This window comes from Siniperca chuatsi, linkage group LG4 (genome assembly GCF_020085105.1).
Source record: "Siniperca chuatsi isolate FFG_IHB_CAS linkage group LG4, ASM2008510v1, whole genome shotgun sequence".
Taxonomy (NCBI): Eukaryota; Metazoa; Chordata; class Actinopteri; order Centrarchiformes; family Sinipercidae; genus Siniperca; species Siniperca chuatsi.
The window spans coordinates 10,552,094-10,573,731 of NC_058045.1; the positions used below are offsets into that span (position 1 = coordinate 10,552,094).

The 21,638-nt window shown below is 38.5% G+C and overlaps 4 protein-coding genes across 13 annotated transcripts; 3 read left to right on the forward strand and 1 right to left on the reverse strand.

The window, feature by feature from the left end:
* The first annotated feature begins 88 nt into the window (after positions 1 to 88).
* Positions 89 to 2,690, forward strand: tmem258 (transmembrane protein 258). Its single transcript, XM_044194553.1, has 4 exons — positions 89 to 346; positions 735 to 844; positions 2,307 to 2,435; positions 2,539 to 2,690. The coding sequence occupies exons 1-3, from the start codon at positions 98 to 100 to the stop codon at positions 2,431 to 2,433; spliced, it is 486 nt and encodes a 161-aa protein (XP_044050488.1). The 5' UTR covers positions 89 to 97; the 3' UTR covers positions 2,434 to 2,435; positions 2,539 to 2,690.
* Positions 2,691 to 3,028: 338 nt separating this feature from the next.
* Positions 3,029 to 6,945, reverse strand: tmem138 (transmembrane protein 138). 3 transcript variants are annotated; one of them, XM_044194550.1, is made up of 5 exons: positions 6,789 to 6,945; positions 5,580 to 6,122; positions 4,151 to 4,322; positions 3,846 to 3,921; positions 3,029 to 3,756 (listed from the first exon to the last, which is right to left on the reverse strand). In XM_044194550.1, the coding sequence occupies exons 2-5, from the start codon at positions 5,705 to 5,707 to the stop codon at positions 3,644 to 3,646; spliced, it is 489 nt and encodes a 162-aa protein (XP_044050485.1). In that variant the 5' UTR covers positions 5,708 to 6,122; positions 6,789 to 6,945; the 3' UTR covers positions 3,029 to 3,643. The 3 variants fall into 3 exon arrangements, with proteins under 3 accessions (XP_044050485.1, XP_044050486.1, XP_044050487.1); XM_044194551.1 differs by having other exon boundaries at positions 6,713 to 6,868; XM_044194552.1 differs by lacking the exon at positions 6,789 to 6,945 and adding an exon at positions 6,391 to 6,653.
* A 156-nt stretch (positions 6,946 to 7,101) lies between these two features.
* Positions 7,102 to 16,490, forward strand: cracr2b (calcium release activated channel regulator 2B). Of its 7 annotated transcripts, none has more exons than XM_044194545.1 (19): positions 7,124 to 7,220; positions 8,169 to 8,226; positions 9,392 to 9,648; positions 9,726 to 9,837; positions 9,937 to 10,084; positions 11,078 to 11,224; positions 11,326 to 11,416; positions 11,508 to 11,603; positions 11,692 to 11,879; positions 12,717 to 12,788; positions 12,993 to 13,047; positions 13,828 to 13,907; positions 14,014 to 14,134; positions 14,355 to 14,481; positions 14,565 to 14,646; positions 14,834 to 14,948; positions 15,244 to 15,351; positions 15,477 to 15,553; positions 16,145 to 16,490. In XM_044194545.1, the coding sequence occupies exons 3-19, from the start codon at positions 9,394 to 9,396 to the stop codon at positions 16,227 to 16,229; spliced, it is 1,959 nt and encodes a 652-aa protein (XP_044050480.1). In that variant the 5' UTR covers positions 7,124 to 7,220; positions 8,169 to 8,226; positions 9,392 to 9,393; the 3' UTR covers positions 16,230 to 16,490. The 7 variants fall into 7 exon arrangements, with proteins under 7 accessions (XP_044050481.1, XP_044050480.1, XP_044050482.1 ...); XM_044194547.1 differs by having other exon boundaries at positions 7,189 to 7,273; XM_044194546.1 differs by lacking the exon at positions 8,169 to 8,226 and having other exon boundaries at positions 7,102 to 7,220.
* Positions 16,491 to 16,621: 131 nt separating this feature from the next.
* cd151 (CD151 molecule) lies at positions 16,622 to 21,636 on the forward strand. Of its 2 annotated transcripts, XM_044194569.1 has the most exons (9): positions 16,622 to 16,779; positions 17,775 to 17,859; positions 18,551 to 18,742; positions 19,447 to 19,521; positions 19,969 to 19,989; positions 20,328 to 20,432; positions 20,659 to 20,814; positions 20,900 to 20,986; positions 21,134 to 21,636. In XM_044194569.1, the coding sequence occupies exons 2-9, from the start codon at positions 17,776 to 17,778 to the stop codon at positions 21,191 to 21,193; spliced, it is 780 nt and encodes a 259-aa protein (XP_044050504.1). In that variant the 5' UTR covers positions 16,622 to 16,779; position 17,775; the 3' UTR covers positions 21,194 to 21,636. The 2 variants fall into 2 exon arrangements, with proteins under 2 accessions (XP_044050504.1, XP_044050505.1); XM_044194570.1 differs by lacking the exon at positions 19,969 to 19,989.
* The last annotated feature ends 2 nt before the right edge of the window (positions 21,637 to 21,638 follow it).

Sequence of the window (21,638 nt, forward strand, 5' to 3'; positions counted from 1 at the left end):
CGAACGATTAACCGTATGCCCTGAACTTAGCCTCTCAGGCATCGGATTGCTCACCACCGCCAAACAACAAGCTTTAATGGCTTAGCTTTAAAAGCTAATGATTATGACAGTGAAAGAGTTTATACATATTAATGTAGTGTACAGTCTATGGGTTAGAAATAGCCAGCCCAGGAGAAAGACGCAGCCTGTGAGGAAGAGAAGCCTGAGAGGCTTAGCTGAGGAAACAAAATGTCTGCGGAATCAACGTCAACTGTACGTCACCAGGAAGGAACCAGGAAGGGATAGTCAGTACGTGGCCTTTACATCTTGGACCATAGAAATAGGAGCTCTGCTTCATTACAAAATGGTAGTATTACTCTTCTTTATTTTGTTTATATAAGTTAAACTCTAAAATACAGTGTTATGGGGTTTATCTGTACACGTTATTCACAGTTTCATCAGAAAAACAAAGCGCGTTCTGTGTGAATATTGCTTTGTGTCGCTATAAGTTAGATATGCAGACTAGCAGAGGAACGTTAGCTTCTCATGTCAAATTCAATGATTTAGCCGCTCCATTAAAACAAAATCTGACAATGGTTCTTGCTATTTTGCAACACTAATCAAACGCTATACGTTAGACTCGGTACATCATGGTAAACCTCAACCTCAAGTTAAACTAGAGGTTGACGGTCGTGGAGGTGATGTAGCTTGTCTAACCTGCCTGTATCTACGCTCTCTTTTTGCTGTGGCTGCAGGAACTCGAGGCTATGACCAGATACACCAGCCCGGTGAACCCGGCTGTGTTCCCCCACCTCACTGTCGTCCTTCTGGCCATCGGCATGTTCTTCACTGCCTGGTTCTTCGTGTATCCTTTCACTGCTTCTTCTACATACACAACGCGTGTGTGTGTATGTGGTTAACATGAAAGAAGGGGTCATAGAGACCACAGTTAGTTACTTTGCAGATTCAGATTATTAATACAAAATATAAATCAACTAATAAATTATGATGTATTATTACGGATCAAGCTACCTGGCAGTATATAAAGTAGTTGAAATTAGCTCCACCTTTACCAGCTGCAACATTAGTGATGCTTACACATTAATGGATCACTAATTATAATCCAATAATATAATATATATGATTCTGAAATGGGCCATTCTGCATGAGTACTTTTACTTACTCTAATTATATTTTGATGCCAATGCTTTTGTACTTGTGTTAACTAAGATTTTGAATGCAGGACTTTTACTTGTAACAGAGTATTTTTACTTAAGTAAAATATCTGAGTACTTCTTCCACCACTAGCTATTGCAGAGTAGCAACCTGCAGTAAGTACGTACAAGATTAAGTTAAGGATCATATCAGTGCCTTTACATGTTGTAGTCCATCTACTTCAAGTTAAGTTAGCTTTGAATTACTGCTGGAAAAACTTGTGCCAAGAAACACAACACTGCATTCAGATGGTCACATAGATTTTAGATTTAGAACAAGCTCCCAGGTTAGCCATAAAAAATTAAGGTGAATAATAAAATTGTTACCCAAACTGTCTGTTGTAAACAGCCAAACATGACACTTTAACAGACTTACTTCCTGCTTTAACTTTGACCTATGCAACATGTCAAAGATGGGTGTCCAACAGTCTTTATGTGCAATAAGGGATTATTACAGATATTTCAGGTGTGTTCACTTTCGGTTGTATCTCCAAATAAAGTGGTAGCTAATTTTTAATCTTAAACTGTTGAAAAATATTAACCACATTCACTTCATGCAGAAAGTGTTTTCTTAATTAACACTACAAAGCATCTACAAAGTTCAGGTTCTATCTTCTAGATATGAGATTGAGACAAACTTTTACATCATAGTGAAGTACATGCTGATGGACAATTAAACCATTTAAAGGCACAATCATTGATCAAAATATAAACCAAAGAAAATTTTAAATCCATGATTGGAACTAAGACAAAGACAAACTCTACGTCTATAATATTTTCAGATGCTGTAAAAGGTTTGTTGGTTATGTCAGTAAAGCTTGTGTAAAACAGGCCCATTTTTTAATTATACTCAGTTGATGATTAAAATGCATGAATAAAGTTTTGTTTATAACTAAATTTTCACTGCCTTTTCAAATAGTGATTTTATGTAAATGTCATCAAAGAATACAGGACACATACCGTACACATAGTATACTATGATATACTAACACTATGGATAATTACATAATAAGCTACACAGCAGAAGACATTAGACTTGGCAAAGAGCACCGAACTTGGCTGGTGGTTGGTTGTACTTTTTTTTTTATGAGCTAGCCCTTAACGTTTCATCAGCTATGAGGTGACATCAACAAAATACACCAGGGACGTCTACAAAGAGCTGCTGATCTCCCTCGTGGCTTCACTTTTCATGGGCTTCGGTGTGCTGTTCTTACTCCTCTGGGTTGGCATCTATGTATGAAGGTACGTTTAAAATCTTATTAAAGTCTAATAGTTTTTTATTTTTAATCACTGAAGCAGTTTTGTAGTGGTTAACTTTGTTTCCTCTCCCTCTTGTTTCCTGCAGTTTCGGGTGACTGACTTAAAAGAATGACACATTCCAGTGGAACCAAGGACATCACACACAACACAAACTGGATTTAATTGGACTGCACTGACAACATTTTGGGATCATATGGACTCTGGTTTTCTTTTCACAAGTAAAGAGGATTTGTACAACTTTTGGTGTCTTTCTTTGTTGTGCCTGATATCTGCAATAATCCATGGATCTCACAATCTTGTAGATTTTATATATTATAATATTATAAGTATAAGAATAGTAATAAATATTGATTAATAATTTCATTGAGATGAGACCTCAAGGTCACGGCAATTTAACCTGTTTGTGCTTGTGATTAGGTTATTTTGACACACTGAAGACTATTTGTGGTGCGTTTCACTAGTGGCGCCTAAAACCTCAATCCCTGATTAATCTTTGTGTTAAAAATAGAGCAGTCTGTTTCACCTTGTCTCCAGGATAATACTGACTACCCTAGTGATGAAGGATTACACCGGGATTAGAGAAGGATTATTTAATAAAAACAGCGGGAACACAATTGAAAGATCCCCACTTAAAGACAACTGGGTTCACATGAAAATTGGCTTATAAAAATTACATTAACCATGTAAACAGCACATACTAACCTTACATAAGGCAAAATAAACCAACAGGTTTCCTCCTTTGCAGGGGAATAACAGAACGTTTCCAACAAAACTACTACATATTGTTCTACATGGTACATTATATACAGACAGACAAACTTGCCATGAGAGGCGATACCTGCATGTGCAACAATTCTTCCCTAAACCTTTAACCTTCTTTTATTCAGTCTGCAACTCAGATTGATTTACAAAGGCCACATAGATTAACAGACTCAATCCTGATTAATACAATACTACACATGCCATGGCTGGCTTACGTGCCACTTTAACCCATTTGACTGGCTGCCCGCTTGGCTACGAAGAGCCAGTAAACACAAACTGTGGTTTGCATGACTTTGCTTCATCCTCTTTACATGTTAGTGAGTCCAGTCAGTGTTCATCATCAGCCAATTGCTTTGTTCCATATGTCTAATAGTGTAATGCTTCCCAAGGGTCATTTTTAAACTGATGATAATGCTGCTGTGTCTTCTTCACTGACGAGCTCTGGCGAAGGCATCACGCAGCCACAGAGAGTCCTCATACAGCCTCGGGTCTCCCATATATTCTGCTGTGCGTTTGTATAAGTAGTAATACAACACTGCCGCTGTTAACAGAAAGAAGTACAGTTACTTAATGACTACAGAAAATAGATTAGTTGTGATGGAATATGTACCTCTGAATTTAATTAATTACCTGTTCTCTGGAAAACAAAAAGAGCTTGAAGGCCATCTGTCCAGACAAAACGGTTTGACCGGAGCCATCTAAGGTTCTAGAAAAAAGGAAATACTTATCAGGTATAGTTTGGATCAATTATACCTACCTATACCTAGTATGGATCAACACTGTGCACAGTTACTCTGATATAAGACAGTAGAAATTTTATATATTGATGACTGATTTCATCAATATTTCAATTAGATACATGTTGAAATGTGGCCCGTTTTGATTTAGTGATAGAGTTGACATGCAGGTGTCTGTGATGATGTGACGAAGCGTACCAACACCCAGCAGTGGAAGCAGATGCTGAGGGTCAGGTAAAGAGCAGAGAATATCAGGAGAGCCCTGAATCTCTCCAGCAGCAGGGACACCAGGCCGACCTGGAACACGTAGGTGTTGAACATCATCAGCAGAATGATGATCACGCTGAACAAGATGGCAATGTCCTGGATGCTGCAGACACAGATTTTACTGGTTTATTTGTAATACTGGTTTCTGATGGAGTGAGCAATGTGTGCCTTAAATTACTTTGCAGCAGTAAAGTGTAAACAAAGGATATTGTGCAAGACTAGTACATTATCAGTTTTTTCAACAAAGGTGAAAAATGAATATACACCCTGTTTGGGTTCTAATGACTCACAAACATTAAGGAGCTGTGGTTATGACAAGCCTTCATTCACTGATTGTAATGGTTAAAACTCTAATGTTGTTGAAGCCAAACCTCTTGGCATGTTTGCCAGTGCTGGTTTTTAACAGTTGCCAAACAGATTGAATAAAGACTAGCGACTGAATAAAATTCTGTCACAAAGAAAACGCATTGGACCCAGTAATGAGATATAAGGGGCAGCTGTGGCTTAGAGGTAGAACGGTTGCCCACATGTTGAAGTGTCCTTCGGCAAGACACTGAACCCCAAATTGCTCCCGCTCCTGTGCCTTTGGTGTGTGAGTGAGCATTTGGCACCTGTGTGTGAATGGGGTGAATGTGATATGTAGTGTGAAGCACTTTGAGTGGTCAGAAGACTAGAAAGGCACCATATGAGTACAGTCCATATACCATTTATAAATGGTTGGTTAAAACATTAGAGCTGAAGCATTGCAAATGCTTAAACAAAATGCAGCAAAGGGGGAGTTTTGATGATTACCAGTTACAGAAAGAGTAGAAGAGGAAATTAATATCCATTTAAACTGCAAAAAAAGAAATGGTTGTTCTAGTAACCTCTAAAGAACTAAGTGCAAAGAGTTTCTATAAGTAAAGTAAAATTGCTCGTAAGCATCTGAATAATGCAAATCTCTGGCAATAGCTCTAAATGCTATTTTATTCAATTAGGGGATTAGTTTATTAATCATCAATTACTGCTATTTTCAGCCTTAAACATATTTAGTTGTAGTCCATCTCTCCCAAATGAGAGCCACAACTAATTATCATTTCATTATTGATTTATCTCTTGGATTTTTAATAATTTGGTTGGTCATTTAATTTATAAAATATTAAGAATAATAAGATTCCAATTTATAATGATATGACATATAAACTATATGATAAATGCTAATTTAAAGAAAATAAAGCAAGCCTGCACGTTTGAAGATGCAACCAGAGCAGTGTTTGGTATTTTTACTTAATAATGACTTGAATAAACTGTTATTAAAAATAAAAATCAATCAGCTGGAATCTAATGACTCACTGATAAATCAACTAATTCAGTGACTTACATGAAAAGCACTAGTTGGATGACAGGTGCTCCTCGCAGGAGTTCACTGAAGGAGTTGACGAAGACGTCATATGCCAACAGTGTCAGCTGGATCAGCAGCACCAGTGAGTAGTTACCAGTCTGGAGCATCTTCAGGGGCCAATCCTGCAAACCACCAGGCTTCACAGTCTATTCACCTCCTTGCTTCTAGCTGTTTTTCTCTACACTTGCTAAACACGGGTACTAGATGGTGACAAGACTATTTGGTCTAGATTCACCTCACCCCCTACATATTTCAGTACAAAAGTACAAAAGAGGTCACACAACTTGTCCATTCACATAGTCAGAAACTGGTGGATTCTATTGCTTTAGTTTTTTGCACTCTGGTTTTTCCCTCTGTTCAGAAACATGCTGTTTGTTGTCCTCAGGGAAAAGGCATATTGGTGATGATTGTAGGCAGTCCAAGATATCAGATTAGATGTTTGAGATCTCTTCATATCAAGCAGGTTGACATCTTTGGTGTGGAAAGTCTCCTCATCTGGTGCATTTCCTGCGAGGACGAAAGCTGTGGAACAACAGAGACGTTGGTATGGTTTGAAAGAAAAAGCTATTTGATTTTTTCACATCCGAAGTGTATTCAGAGCAGTAACTAATTTCTTTGCCCTGTAGCCATCTGAAGTGCGGATGAGGGTGGTTGTAGCTTGTCGTCTGGCAAACAGCTAAATTAGCAATTAGCATGTTGAAACTTAAACACGTAAGGTCAACATGCTCAGGTTGTTACACAGGCGTGCATAGAAAGGTTAAGTCTGGGATTATAGATTAATTTCACTTACGCGGACACCACCATCTCTTGTTTTGTTGTTCTGGTGATAAACTCCCTTACTTTCTTTTTACGCATCTAATCCACCTATGACGATAGCCTAACGTTATTTAGTCCTAGCTTTAGATAATCTGGGAGACGGATAAGAGAGTTAGAATGTTTCACAATCTTATTTCCACAACAAATCACTCGGTTGGCACTGACACAGCTCAGATTTTAACTTCGAGGAATTCCCTCCAGACACGTTTGCTACGTAAACGTTAACCATCACAACATTGTTTAACTCTGTTGCATAAGTGGGCTTCACATATACCATTTAACCAACACATACTTACCAGGAAAAACTGGAAACAGGAATAAAAATAAGTCACTCGGAGCCAATAAGAACTACCAAATTTCTCATATACCTACTTTTATCGCCAAACAATGCTACCCAGTTGGAGCGTCCACTGCTGCTTTTCAGCGGTAACGAATGTATTTCCGTAAATTCCATGGTAACGCTTCTTACCGTAATAACTGGCTTATAGGTTATCGGAATACTCCTTAAAAAAATGTTGTCCAAAGTATAGAACATACATTATATTATGTTGTTTTATTGGTTGTAGTGACTCTGTCATTTCCTAAATGTCACTGCAAGTAGCTGAAGTGTGGAAGTGAAAACAACTAATAAACGTTTTGGGGGAAAGTGTGTGGCTTCAATTTGCGGGCTACATCAAACACTACGGTAAACTTCCACAGCACTCGGTCCTTACCGCCACCCAGCGGCTAAAGTCAGTATCTGACTGAAGTACAGTGAGTTAATCAAAGGTGGTGGACACCTGCGTCCAGTAACTTACGTTGTAGGTGAGTAGTCAAAGTTTCTACAACTTCGCTGAAGTGATATAAAATGCAGCAATGTAAGTCATTTAGAAATTTTAAGATAGCCTAGTTTATGTTCACCTTCTCGCCGTTATGGTAACGTTACATTAACAACCGAGTAACTTGTTGTTTTCTTCTTTAATAATAAATGTACATTACTTCATTCTCTTGGTTTTGGTTACCTCAGCTAGCTACATTGCTCCAAAAAATGGTGGCATGCAAGCCATTTCATTCTTTATAGGTTGCCGAGCTGGGTTTCAGTCGCAAACGCTGATCTGCGTTTCACAACCATACTGACTGTTTAACTAGTTGTTTTATCATCAGAGCTGTCAGAGTGTTTTCAAGCAACATATGTTATAATTTAACCCACATAGTCGGACTGAGATATGGTCTGTTATGTTGACATTTTTCACAGGAAGTGTAGGACATTTTTTTTAAGTTTGACTGACAGTTTTGTAGCCTACAACAGGTTGTAAACTCTAATTTACTTGATAACGTTACTTTCCCTGAACTCCACCTTGCACCGCACACCGACCTTGCTAAAGAGTGTATTAGGTGTGTGTAAGTTGGCTGTTGGCTGTTGGCTTATTGGGAGTCTGGCTTGACATACAAAATCTTTAACATAATAATAATGTGTACATAGGTCTCTAATCTGGGATCCCAGCATATCTCTTATGTTATAAGTACATCTTGAAGGCGTCATAGATCATCAGCTTTACTAGTCATTATCAGTACATATTTTTAGGTGTTGGTTTTATGCTCTCATAGATAGCATGACTGGAGAGATAGGAAGGAGAGACAATATTTCAACTCAGTGTGCACCTTAGCCTGATGACTTCCAGAAATATATTTCTTCTGCATTTTGAAACATTTCTAATTCTGTTTAAATGACCACCATTTGATTTATGCTGATATGTTCTTCCTGTGTAATAGAAATGCCATCTAACCTGAAGAGGGATTGTGTGTGATGCTTGTGTCTGTCATAAATCAGGTAAATGAATGTTCATGGAGATACTGAGGTATATTTTCCCTGAAGTTCTTAAGAGTAAAATTTGTTTGCAATTGTGGTATTTCTGACTATGCAAACAACTGCAAATGTTATATTTGCATCTCCTCTCCCCTGGCTATCCGCCCTCCCCTTCGAGTACACAGTAACTCTTCTCACATGACACCATCCTGTTTTTTACCCTCTACACATCCTGGTGCACAGTCATGGACACTACTAGCAGTGGCAGCGTCACATTTTTTTAACATTTTTGTCATCTAAATAAACAGCGAGGACACTGGTTATGCTGCATGAAGCTAATAATTTATGTTCTGACCTTGCCTAGGAATATTAACATTGTGGATAGAAATATGTAAAATAGCATGCCGTCATATTGGATACTTCAAACAGTTATAAAATCTTAGTGAGTGTAGATATGTCCGACACCTGATCACAGCAGCTGTAGATAATGTGTGCAGTCTCAGCTTAGTTTGTTCTACACTTCATGTTTGACAAGGGAGGACCTGTAGGGCCAGTTTCTCACAATATCTTGCAGCACTAAGAGAGAACATCCAAAGTGTCTTTTAATTCATTCTGGCTCATCAAGAAAATAAAAGTGAATGTCTCTGATTATGCCTCAGACTGGTAGTGTCCAGTAATAAATAACTCATTAGGGCTGTAACTAATAGGTATTTTTTATTATCGATTAATCTGCCTATTATTTTTTCAATTAGTTTAGTCTGTGAAATATCACAAAATAGTGGGGAAAAAATTGCCATCACAATCTCCTAGAGTACATGGTGACGTCTTTAATATCTTGTTTTGTTTGGCCAAAAGTCCAAAACCCAAACATATTCATTTTACAATGATATATGACAAAGAAAAGCAGGAAATTCTCTCATTTGAGAAGCTGGAACCACAGAATGGGTGGCATTTCTTTCACTAATTCTGGTTGAAAAATGACTGAAACGATTAATCGATTATCAAAATAGTTGCAGATTATTTTGCTGTGACTAATCAATTAATCGACAAATCACTTCAGCTCTACTTCATATGACTCCCAGACAAATAAAGTAAAGCATTCAATACCAAATGACAATCTAAGAGGTGAACAAGTACATAGTACTTAATGAAACACACACCAACTCCACACACGTTTGCCTCTGTGCAGTAATGTCTAAGTGGCTGAATGATGGCGAAGTGCTGGTGGGTCAAGGCAGTGCTGAGGCAGTACCAGTGAGCCCCAGACCGCGGGGCCTACCAGCTGGGAGCCCCATGCTGGGCAGGGGACGTAGTCCACTGGTTTCACCCAGTGGCAGAGAGGCAGTGCCAGGAAGCCCGCAGGCAGAGACCATGGGCAAGGCCAAGGAGCTGTTTGTGTTGTGTGACAAAGAGGGGAAAGGGTTCATCACAAAGCGAGATATGCAGGTGAGCAGCTGATGTGGTAGAATAACAAAATTCAGGCTGATTGTAGAGTCTTGAACTTTCCATCTTCTTGTGGTCAGAGGCTACAAGGGGAGTTGCCGCTGTCCCCTGAACAGCTGGAGACAGTGTTTGAGAGTCTGGACCGACAGAGCAATGGATTCCTCACTCCTGTTGAGTTCAACACAGGACTTGGTGAGTGTAGTGTTTTGAGACCACTGTCTATGGAGAGCGCTACTGTTCATTCACAAACGTCTGTCATCCACTTTGTGCCGCTCTCTGTCTGCTGTGCAGGTGAGTTGATGGGGATGGAGGACACCACTGAGCTGAGTCAAGACGAAGTAGAGGAGGATACGGACCGGGCGGACTCGTCCCAAGACCCCGCTGCAGTTAGATTTGTAAACATACTGATGGAGCTGGGCGCTGACGAACTCTTCAATGAGTAAGATCACTATCACAGATGCATTGAGTCCCATCAAGACTAGGTGTACACTAAGATTTCCCCTTGGCTTCTACAGTAGCATATGTAGTACCATCTACACTCAGTTGGCAGTTTATTAGGTACACCTAACTAAAACTAATGCAGTCTAATACAGAGGTGTTTCTGTTATTTAGCCTACACTCATTTATATAAATGGGGTGGACATCAAGTTGAATCAACATCTCTCTAAAACAGTTTCAACAAAAACTGAACATTATAGCTTTCATGAAGGGAGGATTTATTGCAGGACTGTTGTATTAGACTGCACTAGTTTTAGCTAGGTGTATCTAATAAACTGGCTTCTGAATGTATATCTTTAAATATTAGCGTGAGGGTGGCCATGTCTTCCTAAAAGCCTCAGATTCTGGTTAAAATAGAATATAAAAAAAGTATAATTGAACTACTGAGATTTTATCCATTTAGTACACACATGAAGCAATCATGTGTTACGTATTATATAGCATTATTTGCATACTGTATTTACTAAAAGCTGAATGATAGTGAGGTGTTGTTGGGACATATAAGGCAAGTTATGAATGAATGAATGCATTTGATGCATGATGCATTTTCTCTCCTGTATGCCACTGTCAAAAAGACAAGATTAGAACAGTTCTTAGAAAATATCCACAGTTATAGTAAACAACAGTTTGGTGTCCCGGCAGTTCCAAATGAAAATATTAAAATGTTGAGAGGATTTTATTTTAGCACTTTGTATATGCAATATATTATATATTCTATTGTAGATATATCTATATTCTCCTCCCTGAAACAAAAAAGATAAAATGTTAACATTTAAAGGAAACTTACTTTGTGCAGATCACAGTAAAGTTGCTTGATGCACTAGATGTACATACTGTATGTACTGTATACAGTTAAACCCAGCACCCAGAGTGATGTTGTGCTGTTACGGTTACATGTTCTGAGACACTTTAACAGCTGTGTGTTGTGTGTCAGTCAGCAGGAGTTCTGTTCTCTGTGGTGTGAACTCCAGAGAGACAGACCAGAGCTGCTGAGTGTCCTGGAAGGCGTCCTGATCCACGCAGTGTCCCATTTGCAGGACTCCATCAGAGAGAGAGATAGTCTGGAACAAGCTCTACGCAGGTCCCACTGTCCTCCCGCTGTCCTCTGCATACAATATACATTAATTATGCCCTGTATCAACTTTCCTAAAATTATTCAACCTTGATTTTTTTCTGATTTAGACGGGAGAGTGAACATGATCAGGTTGTTCGGTCCATATATGAAGAAATGGAAAACCAAATACGAGAGGAGAGAGAGAAAGGCCTGGCTAAGGTACAGACGTGTGCTTTTTAGTCCAGCCTTTGTGCCATTTAACAAAAGTGATCATCATAATATCATTTAATGATTTTATTGTGATATCAAGGACAGTATTAGACAGAAGCAGAGAGGGCAACAACTTGAGGAGGAGCTGAAGATGCGGGAGCAAGAGTTGGAGAATACACTGACCAAACAGAAAGAGGTAGGTGTCCAAATAGTACTAATGGTATTTCTGAAGAGTGTAAAGTCTTAGTTTAGACTGAATCAACAGGACCTGTCTTTGTCCTAAGCTGGAGACCAGAATCCGGCAGCTGAGCTGTGAACAGGCAAACATCAAGGAGCAGAACCAGCAGCTGCGGAGCCTCAACATCCAGTTACAGGAGCAGGTGGAGAGCAGCAGAGAGCAGCTGCAGGCCGCTCTGGGTCAGCTCAGCCTGCTGCAGCTCGACACTGCCCAGAAACAAGTGGCCAGACAGACGTGAGTGGCTTTTCTAGTAATGGTAATAGTCAGTTTGATTACAAAGTGCATGACTATGTTGGTATAAAAAAAACAGAACACATGGCAGTCATATGATCTCTCTTATGTTTTTTTGATCAAGACCAAAAAGAAGTTCCCAAACCCGATGTGAGATTAAATTAAAAACATGTGTAATATTTCTATGTCAGACTTGTTTAAAAATAACCAAATGTGGAGAAAATAAGATTTTCATAAACAGTTATTCAGACTTGTTTTCTCAGTTCAAAGTAAAAATGACTCCCATGTCCCTGGCAGCTGATCTGATAATATTTTCAAGAACACCAGGAGTTCATTCAGTTCTGTGGCACTCAGACAAAGGCACATTTGTCTCTACTGAAGACATAAATCTTTAAAAACAGCTCACAAATATTTAGTTAATTTTTTTATTAAAGATTGTTAAGTAATAACCTAAAATAGCTAGGTACATTTTTAGCAAACATCACTCAAACAGAAGTAAGTAGTGTTTTTGTTGGGGACTACTTTCTGTTGTGGATTAATACACATTTGGTGCATTAGTGAGCATTTATGGCAGGTGGTGTGGGATCAACTCAAAATAAACTACAGTTCACATGTTCATCGTAATGAAGTAACATCCCAGAGCAACAATATGGCTCACTGATGTGTATTTAATAGTCTATTGCACAAAATAAATATGTCAGGCTTTAGCTACATATGCAGTGATTAGAAGGATCAATTAATTATTATTATTTTTTTCTTTTTTTGGGATTTGTTGACAGTAAGAAATATAGAATATCGCCAGACTCTTCCTTTAACAATCTTTTGTTTGCTTCACTGTAGAAACGTAATGAAGGTGTCAAGGAACCTGCAGAAAGAAAAGGAAAGTCTCTTGAGACAGCTGGAGCTGTTGAGGTACGTCTAAACAGTTGCTGTTTCGATCAAAAGTTATGTTATTGTGAAGATAAAAGAAATTTCCTGACAAAATGTGTAGGTGAAAACCGTACCTGAACAGCAATGAGTGTGTGTGTGTGCGTGTATACTTTTTCATATCACTCAGCCACTCACCACTCTAAACAGGGATCAGCTGATCTAAATGATTTTCTGTCTTTGTGTCAGGGATATGAACAAAAGGCTGCGAGATGAGAAAGATGCCCAACAGTCTCAGAAGAGGGTTAGTCACAGACGCTCTATCCTTCCTCCTCTGCCATTAACTTATTACCTCAGTGAAGACCTTTGTACCCCGTGGACACAGCAGATTTATCCAACCTAAGCTAAGTCTTCGAATGGCTTCATGCTTTATTCCATCCTCTGGACAATGATTATTTATATGGGCAGCTGTTTGTTGTTGTTTGGTTATTGATTGAACTTGTGTTAATGTCACTGACACCGTTTGGGATTTCTTTTTTTCTTTTGTAGATGTAGTCAGTGAAGTGAAGGATTATGTTGAAAATACATTTATTCTGTCCTGTGTCAACTTGTAGGAAAGAGTGTTTTATATGTTTATTAATGATACTGTACATAGCTCTATTTATGCAGAAAAACTGAAGTTAATAAAACCCTTTACTTATCACAGTTCTTTAAGAATTGCTAATCTCTTAATCAACTTTCTTAAGAAAATCAATATAAAATCAATAAACTGCTAACTGTAGCTATTTCCTGTATTGTTGTAATTTATAATCAAATACATGTATTGCTGATAAATGCTTATGATGTTAAACTTCTTTGCAGCAGAATAAATGTCACTTTTGGACTGAATTCTTGCTTTTCAAACATATATATCAAATAATCTGCATGTGAAACAATTAGTGTTTCTACAGAGAAGACAGTGTATCTTAATATTCCTTGGAAACTTACTATAGCGCACCCATATATTTATACTATAAAAACGTATATTATACATTTTTTAATGCTGCTCGTTTCTTCTGCCTCACTTTCCACAAACACCTTTTAGAATCCACATGTCACAGAGACTTTGCAGAAGAAAGGGTCAGTCATAGGTAACTACTTACTGCAAGACAAGCCATTGAAAAGGTTTGTATGACTAACTGCACCTGATATCACATTTATCATCTTTTCAGTAATACAAGGCAGATTGCCCAAGGAAGCAACTAATTTTGTTTATTCATTGATTCTGAAGACAGCTGAGCTCATCCGATGAGTTGGAGCAGGACAAAGACAAAGAGATGACAAATTCATCCAAGAGACACCAACCGTCATGTAGAGTCAGGTGTGAAAATGTTGAACAGATGCAAACTCAGGTAGGGAACGTATTAAATCTGCAAATCCATGAATTGTATAACACAGTTGCAGCAGCTAGAGACTCATAATGACGAAGATAATATTCTGAGGCTTTTGTTGTCTGCACAGTGATGATGTAGCACAGATTTGGAAAAAATGTGCGTCCTCTTAAACGCAAAGACAAAAAGACATGACACTGATATCAAAATGTTAAGTTTGGTGCCTTTACCTGAATTTTAGAGCAAAATTGTCAGTCCTCAGCGAGTGTTCAAGGTGGTATTCCTGGGTAACTCAGGGGTGGGTAAGACCTCCTTCATCCAGCACTACTGCACGGGACACTTCTACAGTAAAATGAACGCTACTGTTGGTAAGCCTTTATTATCACTCTTTCACAATGATTAACGTGCTCCTCAGTGTGTAAAATATAAAATCATGGCTCTCTACTTCTAGGTATAGATTTCCAGATGAAGACTTTAACTCTGGGCTCCACCACCATCGTCCTGCAGCTCTGGGATACTGCAGGACAGGAGAGGTCAGATGTAACACAACTTATTCTCATGTTTACCAGCCATGTGCTTTTCTGTGGCCGTACATATTCCACGTAAAACCATTTGAGCTGTAGAATCTTTTGGTAGTCTTATTTCTTATCACTTTATTACTCAAGTTTGCCTTTTGAGGGTGTTATTTGTTTCTCACTCCTTTCACCAATGTCTGTTCAGGTTTCGCAGCATCACTGAGCAGTACTACCGTAAAGCTGACGGTATCCTCGCAATGTACGACGTCACTTGCTCCCCCTCCTTCACCGCTGTGAGAGGATGGATGGACTCTGTCAAGGTGAGCAGGTGGCGACGTCAAGGATGGTTTGATAGAAAAACATGCAAAACAGTTAGTCCCAGTATGAATACACATACAGGTAACTGACAATACAGAGCAATATGAATCTCTATAGACACTTATGCCATGTGAGTGATAAACCTCAACTTTAATTCTTCTTTTTGTTTCTTGAATTATTTTTGTCTAATCTTCATGTAGATAATGTAATAACTTTCCTCACCATTGATGTATTTTTTGCCTCAGTTTTCAACACTAATTAGAGTGTGTATTCTAACCTGTTGTATGTCTGTCCCAGGAGAAGATGTGTGACGGTGCCGTACTGATGCTGCTGGCGAACAAGCTGGACCTGGCAGACAGTTGCAGCAGAAAAGTGACAACAGTTGAGGGGCAGAGACTAGCAGAGGTGAGGCACATTTGATTATTCAAAGGACTTTCTGCAGTGATTCACTCATAATGCCACAGCTAAGAAAGGAACTTTGAAATAAATTAAATAAAATGTTTGTTTTTTTTACTTCCTGGTTTATACAGCAGCACCAAGCTTTGTTTTACGAGTGCAGTGCCAAAACTGGATGTAGGATGGAAGAGCTGATGACTGATCTGGCTGAGTATGGCATCTTATTTCTTTGCTGTATGTCATTCACATCATCTGGATCCTGCAGAATGTTTGTATCTGCTGTGTTGGCATTTTGTTGGTACACTTAATTTGTCGCTGTGTTTTTCACTGTGGTCAAAATAGACTCAGTTGCCAGTTTATTAGGTATGCAGTCTAATACAGCAGCCATGTAAATAATCCTACCTTCATGAATGTTATAGTGATCAGAGAGTGACAGTGTTGGTTCAACTTTATAGTCGTTTTTGGGGCTGTTGAATTGTATTGCATTATACTGAGAGGTGTTTCTAATAAGGGCTGCAACTAACATTATTTTTATTATTGCATAATCTGTCAATTTTGGGATTAATCGTTTCACCTGAAACTGACTTCATCACTTAAATAATTAATCATTTTCAATTTATGAATCATAAATGAATCAATTGTTTCAGCACTATTTCTCATATTTAGTCTGCTCTCATTGATATAAAAGGGATGTACCTGATAACGGAGTGTAGTTCATCTCATATAGTTTCTGTCATAAACTCAATTCTCAAATGTTGTGCTTTTCTGTTGCACAATGATTTAATAATTTTCTTCATCTTAGGATGTTAGTTTCCCAACATGATCGACAATGTGAAGATGCACTTTTACTGACTGAGGACACTGCTAAAAGAGGCTGCTGTACATAAACAGAAGAGGAAAGCAAACGCCCAGGTGTCAACACCATGGTTGACCGCTGTTACATTTGTCTTTGTTGGGACAGTCGGATGGAGTTATGGGGAATGAATGAGTCCCACACTGACTAAAGAGTGTTACCCAAGTCCTGAAGTCACTTCAAGACACAAAGAGTGCCATTTTTCTGTGAACAAATTTACTGAACAGTATCTCTAATGTTTGCATATATTGTTATATATCTTTATAATCCATCCAATAAAAGATATTTTTGATGACTCCTTTGTTGTCATAGTCTTTTTCAAAATCTTACAAGCTACAATAGAGCTCATATGCGTGAGAAACCAGCTGGGGGCAGCCATGTACTCTGTATAGCTTGTGGAGGGGCGAGCTGCATGTAGTGCCAAAAGAGGACAGACTCTTGGGTGGGAGGCTCGGTCAACTGAGAACTTTCACAGTTGCAGTTAACCTTCAAAGACAGCAGCACATTGACACTGGGGTTGGTGGGATCTGGGAAGACGTTACCCCGATAATATACATCCTTCAGGGCCCACCATCTAGAATCAGGTAGGAGTATTTTAGTCTCAGCGGAAAGGGTGAGCAGTTTTTCCATGACACAATGAGTTAAAAATAACTCCGATTCTGACCATTAGGAGATTTTGTTTTGCTGGATAATCACATTTACACATGGAGTATTTTGTCTTATGGCTGGAAAACAGCATTACGTTGTTACAATGTTTTTAATATTTCATAGTTACTGTCCCTTTATTCTTGATTTGTTTTTTTTTTTTTTTTACATATATAAAGAGATGTTTGCTGATACCTAAAATTTTAAATCACAATTTCTCATGATGCTCAGAGTCACAACAAAAGTTCAGTTCAGGTTAAGATAAAAACAGACTTTTGACTAATTCATGAAGTAAAGCATTAAAAGTCAACAGTATATCACTGGAGTGACAGAATATCAGGTTAAGTTATTGGGATGGGGGACACATAACTGTCTGCTGGATGACATGTGACACAAGTTAAGTGTGTTTTCCCCACAACATACTTGATTTCATCGTTTGAGCTCTGTTATACCAACTTTTTGCAAGTTTGAGCTCCACCACGTCATTTTTAGTCTACTGTTTGTTTCTCAAAGGTACAGATACATACAAAACCTTAAGAAAAGATAACACATTGTCAGAAAAGCACATGTATACTGTAGTTGTGTTAGAACTCCACCCATTGAATCACCTTTTCACACCAAATCTGGAACTAACGCAGACTGAAAGAGGAAATTCTGACATGTATGCCACAACTGGCTAGTCTCAATTAGATATAGCAGCTCACCATCATGCATGTATATGGATAGTAAATAGCGTGATAATAATCTTCACTACAGTATGAAGGCATTGTTGGAGGGTATACCTGCTCTCTGAGACATCTTGTGTTCATTCTCTAGATTCAGCTGTGCTATTTAATCTTCTCCAGAAGGATTACTTTAAGTTTTTTATTTGCTAATTCTCTTCCTGTGTGTGCATTAACCTACAGTGTATTTACATGCACATTTTTCATTTCAGAATGGAAGCTCATGGTGAAAAACCACTCAGCTGTGGGACAATATGTCTGAAATATCTACTTTTTCTCTTCAACATTCTGTTTTGGGTAAGTTAACAAAGAAGTGTTCAGATTTTCTCTGTATTTAAGACAACAAACCCTCTGTTAAGGGCTCTACAGCATTAAACTCACGCTTTGCCACAGCACTTAATGAAGATTTTCTTTCTACGACACAGAATCACTACACAGCTCGCACACTTTCTGTTGTTTTTGTTTCTCAGGTTTGATAAAACAGTTTATTCCTTCCATATATTCTATAAAAATATGTAATATTATGCTCCATATAGTTTCTATAAACTACATGTAAGGTATAATTTAGTCTGCATTGTACCAATACTTATGCAGAACTAAACAAATACTCCATACAGTCTGTACTTCAGAGACAATCCTACAATATATGTACATTGTAACCTTAACACATTTCTTAATTTCTTTCAGTTTTTACTTTCTTAACTTTAATTTTCTTAACTTTAGGTTTTAAGAGTAGAGTGAACAAATATTGTACAACCTACTCTGTGCGTTTCCACAAAGTATGCACCGTGATTTATGTGTTTTAGATTTTAAAAACAAATTTGGCTGAATGGCTCTTGAGGCTGACAGTGAGAGAATAAGGCGTTGTCTTGTTTGCATCACTGTCACATTTTAGTAACTATGTTATAACTGCTAGAAAACCGATGTGGTGCTTTGTTGATATGAGCATCTGGTTTGAATTGAGCTGATAACGGTATGTTTCTTTCAGCTGGCAGGAGGGGCTGTACTGGCTGTGGGAGTGTGGACACTGGTGGAAAAGAGTGACTACATCAGTTTACTGAACTCCAGCTTCTACTCAGCCTCAGCTTACATCCTGATAGCTGCTGGGGTCATTGTGATAGTGACTGGGATAATCGGATGCTGCGCCACTCTGAAGGAGATGAAGAGTCTTTTGATTGTGGTAAAATGGACCAGAAACACAAAACATTGCCCTGTAACAGAGATTTTTTTTTTTTACCTTGGTTGTTTCATTTCACTCCACCAAAGCATTAACCCCATTTAATTATGTGGAATCAGAAACCAAGGAAAGACACTTTTAAGTTCCTGTTTATACACACACAACCTGGTCTGGGTCTACGTGTACTGAAAGTTAATCCTTGGTGACCTTCTGTCTTGTCTGCCTGCATTCAGTGCAGCTTACTGTGTCGGACAGGCATGACTGTCAGATATAACAGACAAAGTCATGCAGAGTGTGTCTTTAAGAGTTTAGATTTAGAGTGTGGGTCATGCCAGAGGAATGAAGAGCATCACAGGCGGCTGTTGGGACTGAAGAGTGTGTGAGAGGGACAGACACATGCAGTGAGAGGATGTAATACAGAAGCAAAACTGCACACGCTCTGTGACGTTACTGTATGTCTGTTTCCATATTTGCCACAGCCTTTGTAATGAATAACTTCCAGTACCACAGTTTAATCAGTTATTCTCTGGAGTGTAACTTTGATTTTGGTTTTTTAGTCATGCATATTTAAAAATCACATTTAATGTCATATTTTAGCACAGAAATGTACTGAAAACTACAGCTGAAAAATGCTTCAGAAATAATTTTTATCTTCATTTTATTCACAGCTGTGTTCTTGTTTATTTCATGTCTCGCTCTCTCTACAGTATTTGATCTTGTTGCTCTGTATTTTCCTGCTGGAAATCATTGCTGGTGCGCTGGCCTACATTACCTACCAAGAGGTGAAGTGCTTTACCTTCTGTTTGTATGTGTTTGTATATATTTGATCAAAGCATATTGACAGATATTAGTCCAATTTAATGTCTTTTTCAATATAAATATTTCCTGAAAAGGTTATTGTGCGGCACGACCAGCTGATTGTACTTACTCATATGTTTGTTTACTACTGCAGCTGCCATGTAGTTTAAATCTCACAGCAGCAATTACAAACTTTTTTTCTGCTTGTATTTTATGTGTATTTTTGTCACTCCACTATCCCTTAATGTGATTTCAACCTCATTCTCCATCATTTCTATGTAAATCTTTTTTAACCCCCCATGAAATGCCTCAGTTGCTGCACTCTTTGTTGTGAAATCCTCTCTGCATGCCTCTCTGTGCATGTTCTTCATTTGTCCTGTTATTCCAACCTTCTCACACCGCTCTCTCTTCCCCTCTTTTTCTTGCTCCAGTGTTTCCCTTTCTGCTACCAGGTAATCTGCTGCCACCTGTTTTCATTTTATATCAAAATGTTTCTCTAACAGGCCGATGTAAGATGGTTTGTTTTCACTCTGTGCACTTTGTCAGTCAAGCAACAAAACTATTTTCATTTGCAAATTCATTTGAAGAATGCTCATGTGGAACAGGGAGTGGGGTCAGAGGAGCTATGCTCATATGTTTTGAGTTATGTGTGGGCATTGCACAGGTACAGTGGAATGTTACAGGGGAGGAAAGAAACTTGACATAGGGCTATTTTTATTGATGGGAGGAGATTTGCCGGTGACACATTTTTTTCCTGAGCAATCACTGAAGTGCTTCTTCTGTCTCACAGCTGGATGAGGAGCTCAGACAGAATCTGAAGGCGACCATGCAGCAGAAATACCAGCAGCCGGGGGAAGAGAGCGTCACGCAGGCTGTGGATAAACTTCAGCAGGAGGTGTAGAAGTGTGGCAGTGATACTGTATGTTTAAATCACAGCTCATTTACAGGCAGACTGACCACTAGAAATACCACTTAAATGACATGTCATGTGTCAGTTGAACAGATAATGTTACATTTGACATGACAGTTAGCCCCTTGAGCCTGCGTGTGAATATAATTCAATGTTAGTCACCACTGTCTCAACTTTTTTCTTTCTTTTGTTCCTCCCTGCACTGGCTCAGTTTAAGTGTTGTGGCAGTCACAATTTCTCAGACTGGAGAGGCTGTGTGTGGATCCAGGCAGCAGAGAATGAGCGGCTCGTTCCTGACAGCTGCTGTAAAACTCCCAGTGACCTCTGCGGCCGCAGGGACCATCCCTCCAACATCTACAAGGTGGAGGTAGGTAGAGCTGTCCATTTGGCTGTTGATAAATTATATAAATTATAACAAGATTTTAATTTCTTTCCCTTTCTCGTGCGCCCAGGGAGGCTGCATTATGAAATTAGAGGAATTCATCCTGAGTCAGTTGTATATTCTCGGTGCAGTGGGCGTTGGGATTGCATTTCTACAGGTAAAGAACTAACCACTGAGCAAAGTACAGCTTAATGTGAACATCTCTTTTAATGTAGTTCAAAATGCCAGCAGCTGAACTGTGAATATTGGTTGTTTATGTGTGCAGTGTGGCACTAACAAGTTCCTCGTGTCTTTTTTCTTTCAGCTTGTGGGAATGATGTTTACTTGCTGTCTTTATCGAAATTTGAAAGAAGATCCGTACTGATTTTTGACTTTCTTTAATATCACAAAATGTGTCACATCATGAATTGTAAAATGTTTGGTTAGATATTTTAATGCCCCAATTATTTACACAGTTCTGGGTGCTGTGAAATTGCCAATTCAAATTATGACATGATTTTCAAAATACACACACTAGAGACACTGTAATGCTGCTGGGCAGCACTGTTCTTTTTCTGCAAAATGCCATTGCTTGCTTTAAGTATCTTCCCTTTTATGTCAATATAAAGACGTGTGGATGAACTTGTAACCAAATAACAGCAGAGAAATATGAGCATGTTGTTCCAGCTATTGCAGTCAGTGTTGTTCTCATTGTTTATCTAGTTCTTTTAAACAGTGTTTGCCAGAGTTATAATTTAAAGATGAATATAACACATTTTTTGTTTGTTGAAATCCAAATAAAAACTGCTTTCCATTTATTATTCCTAATG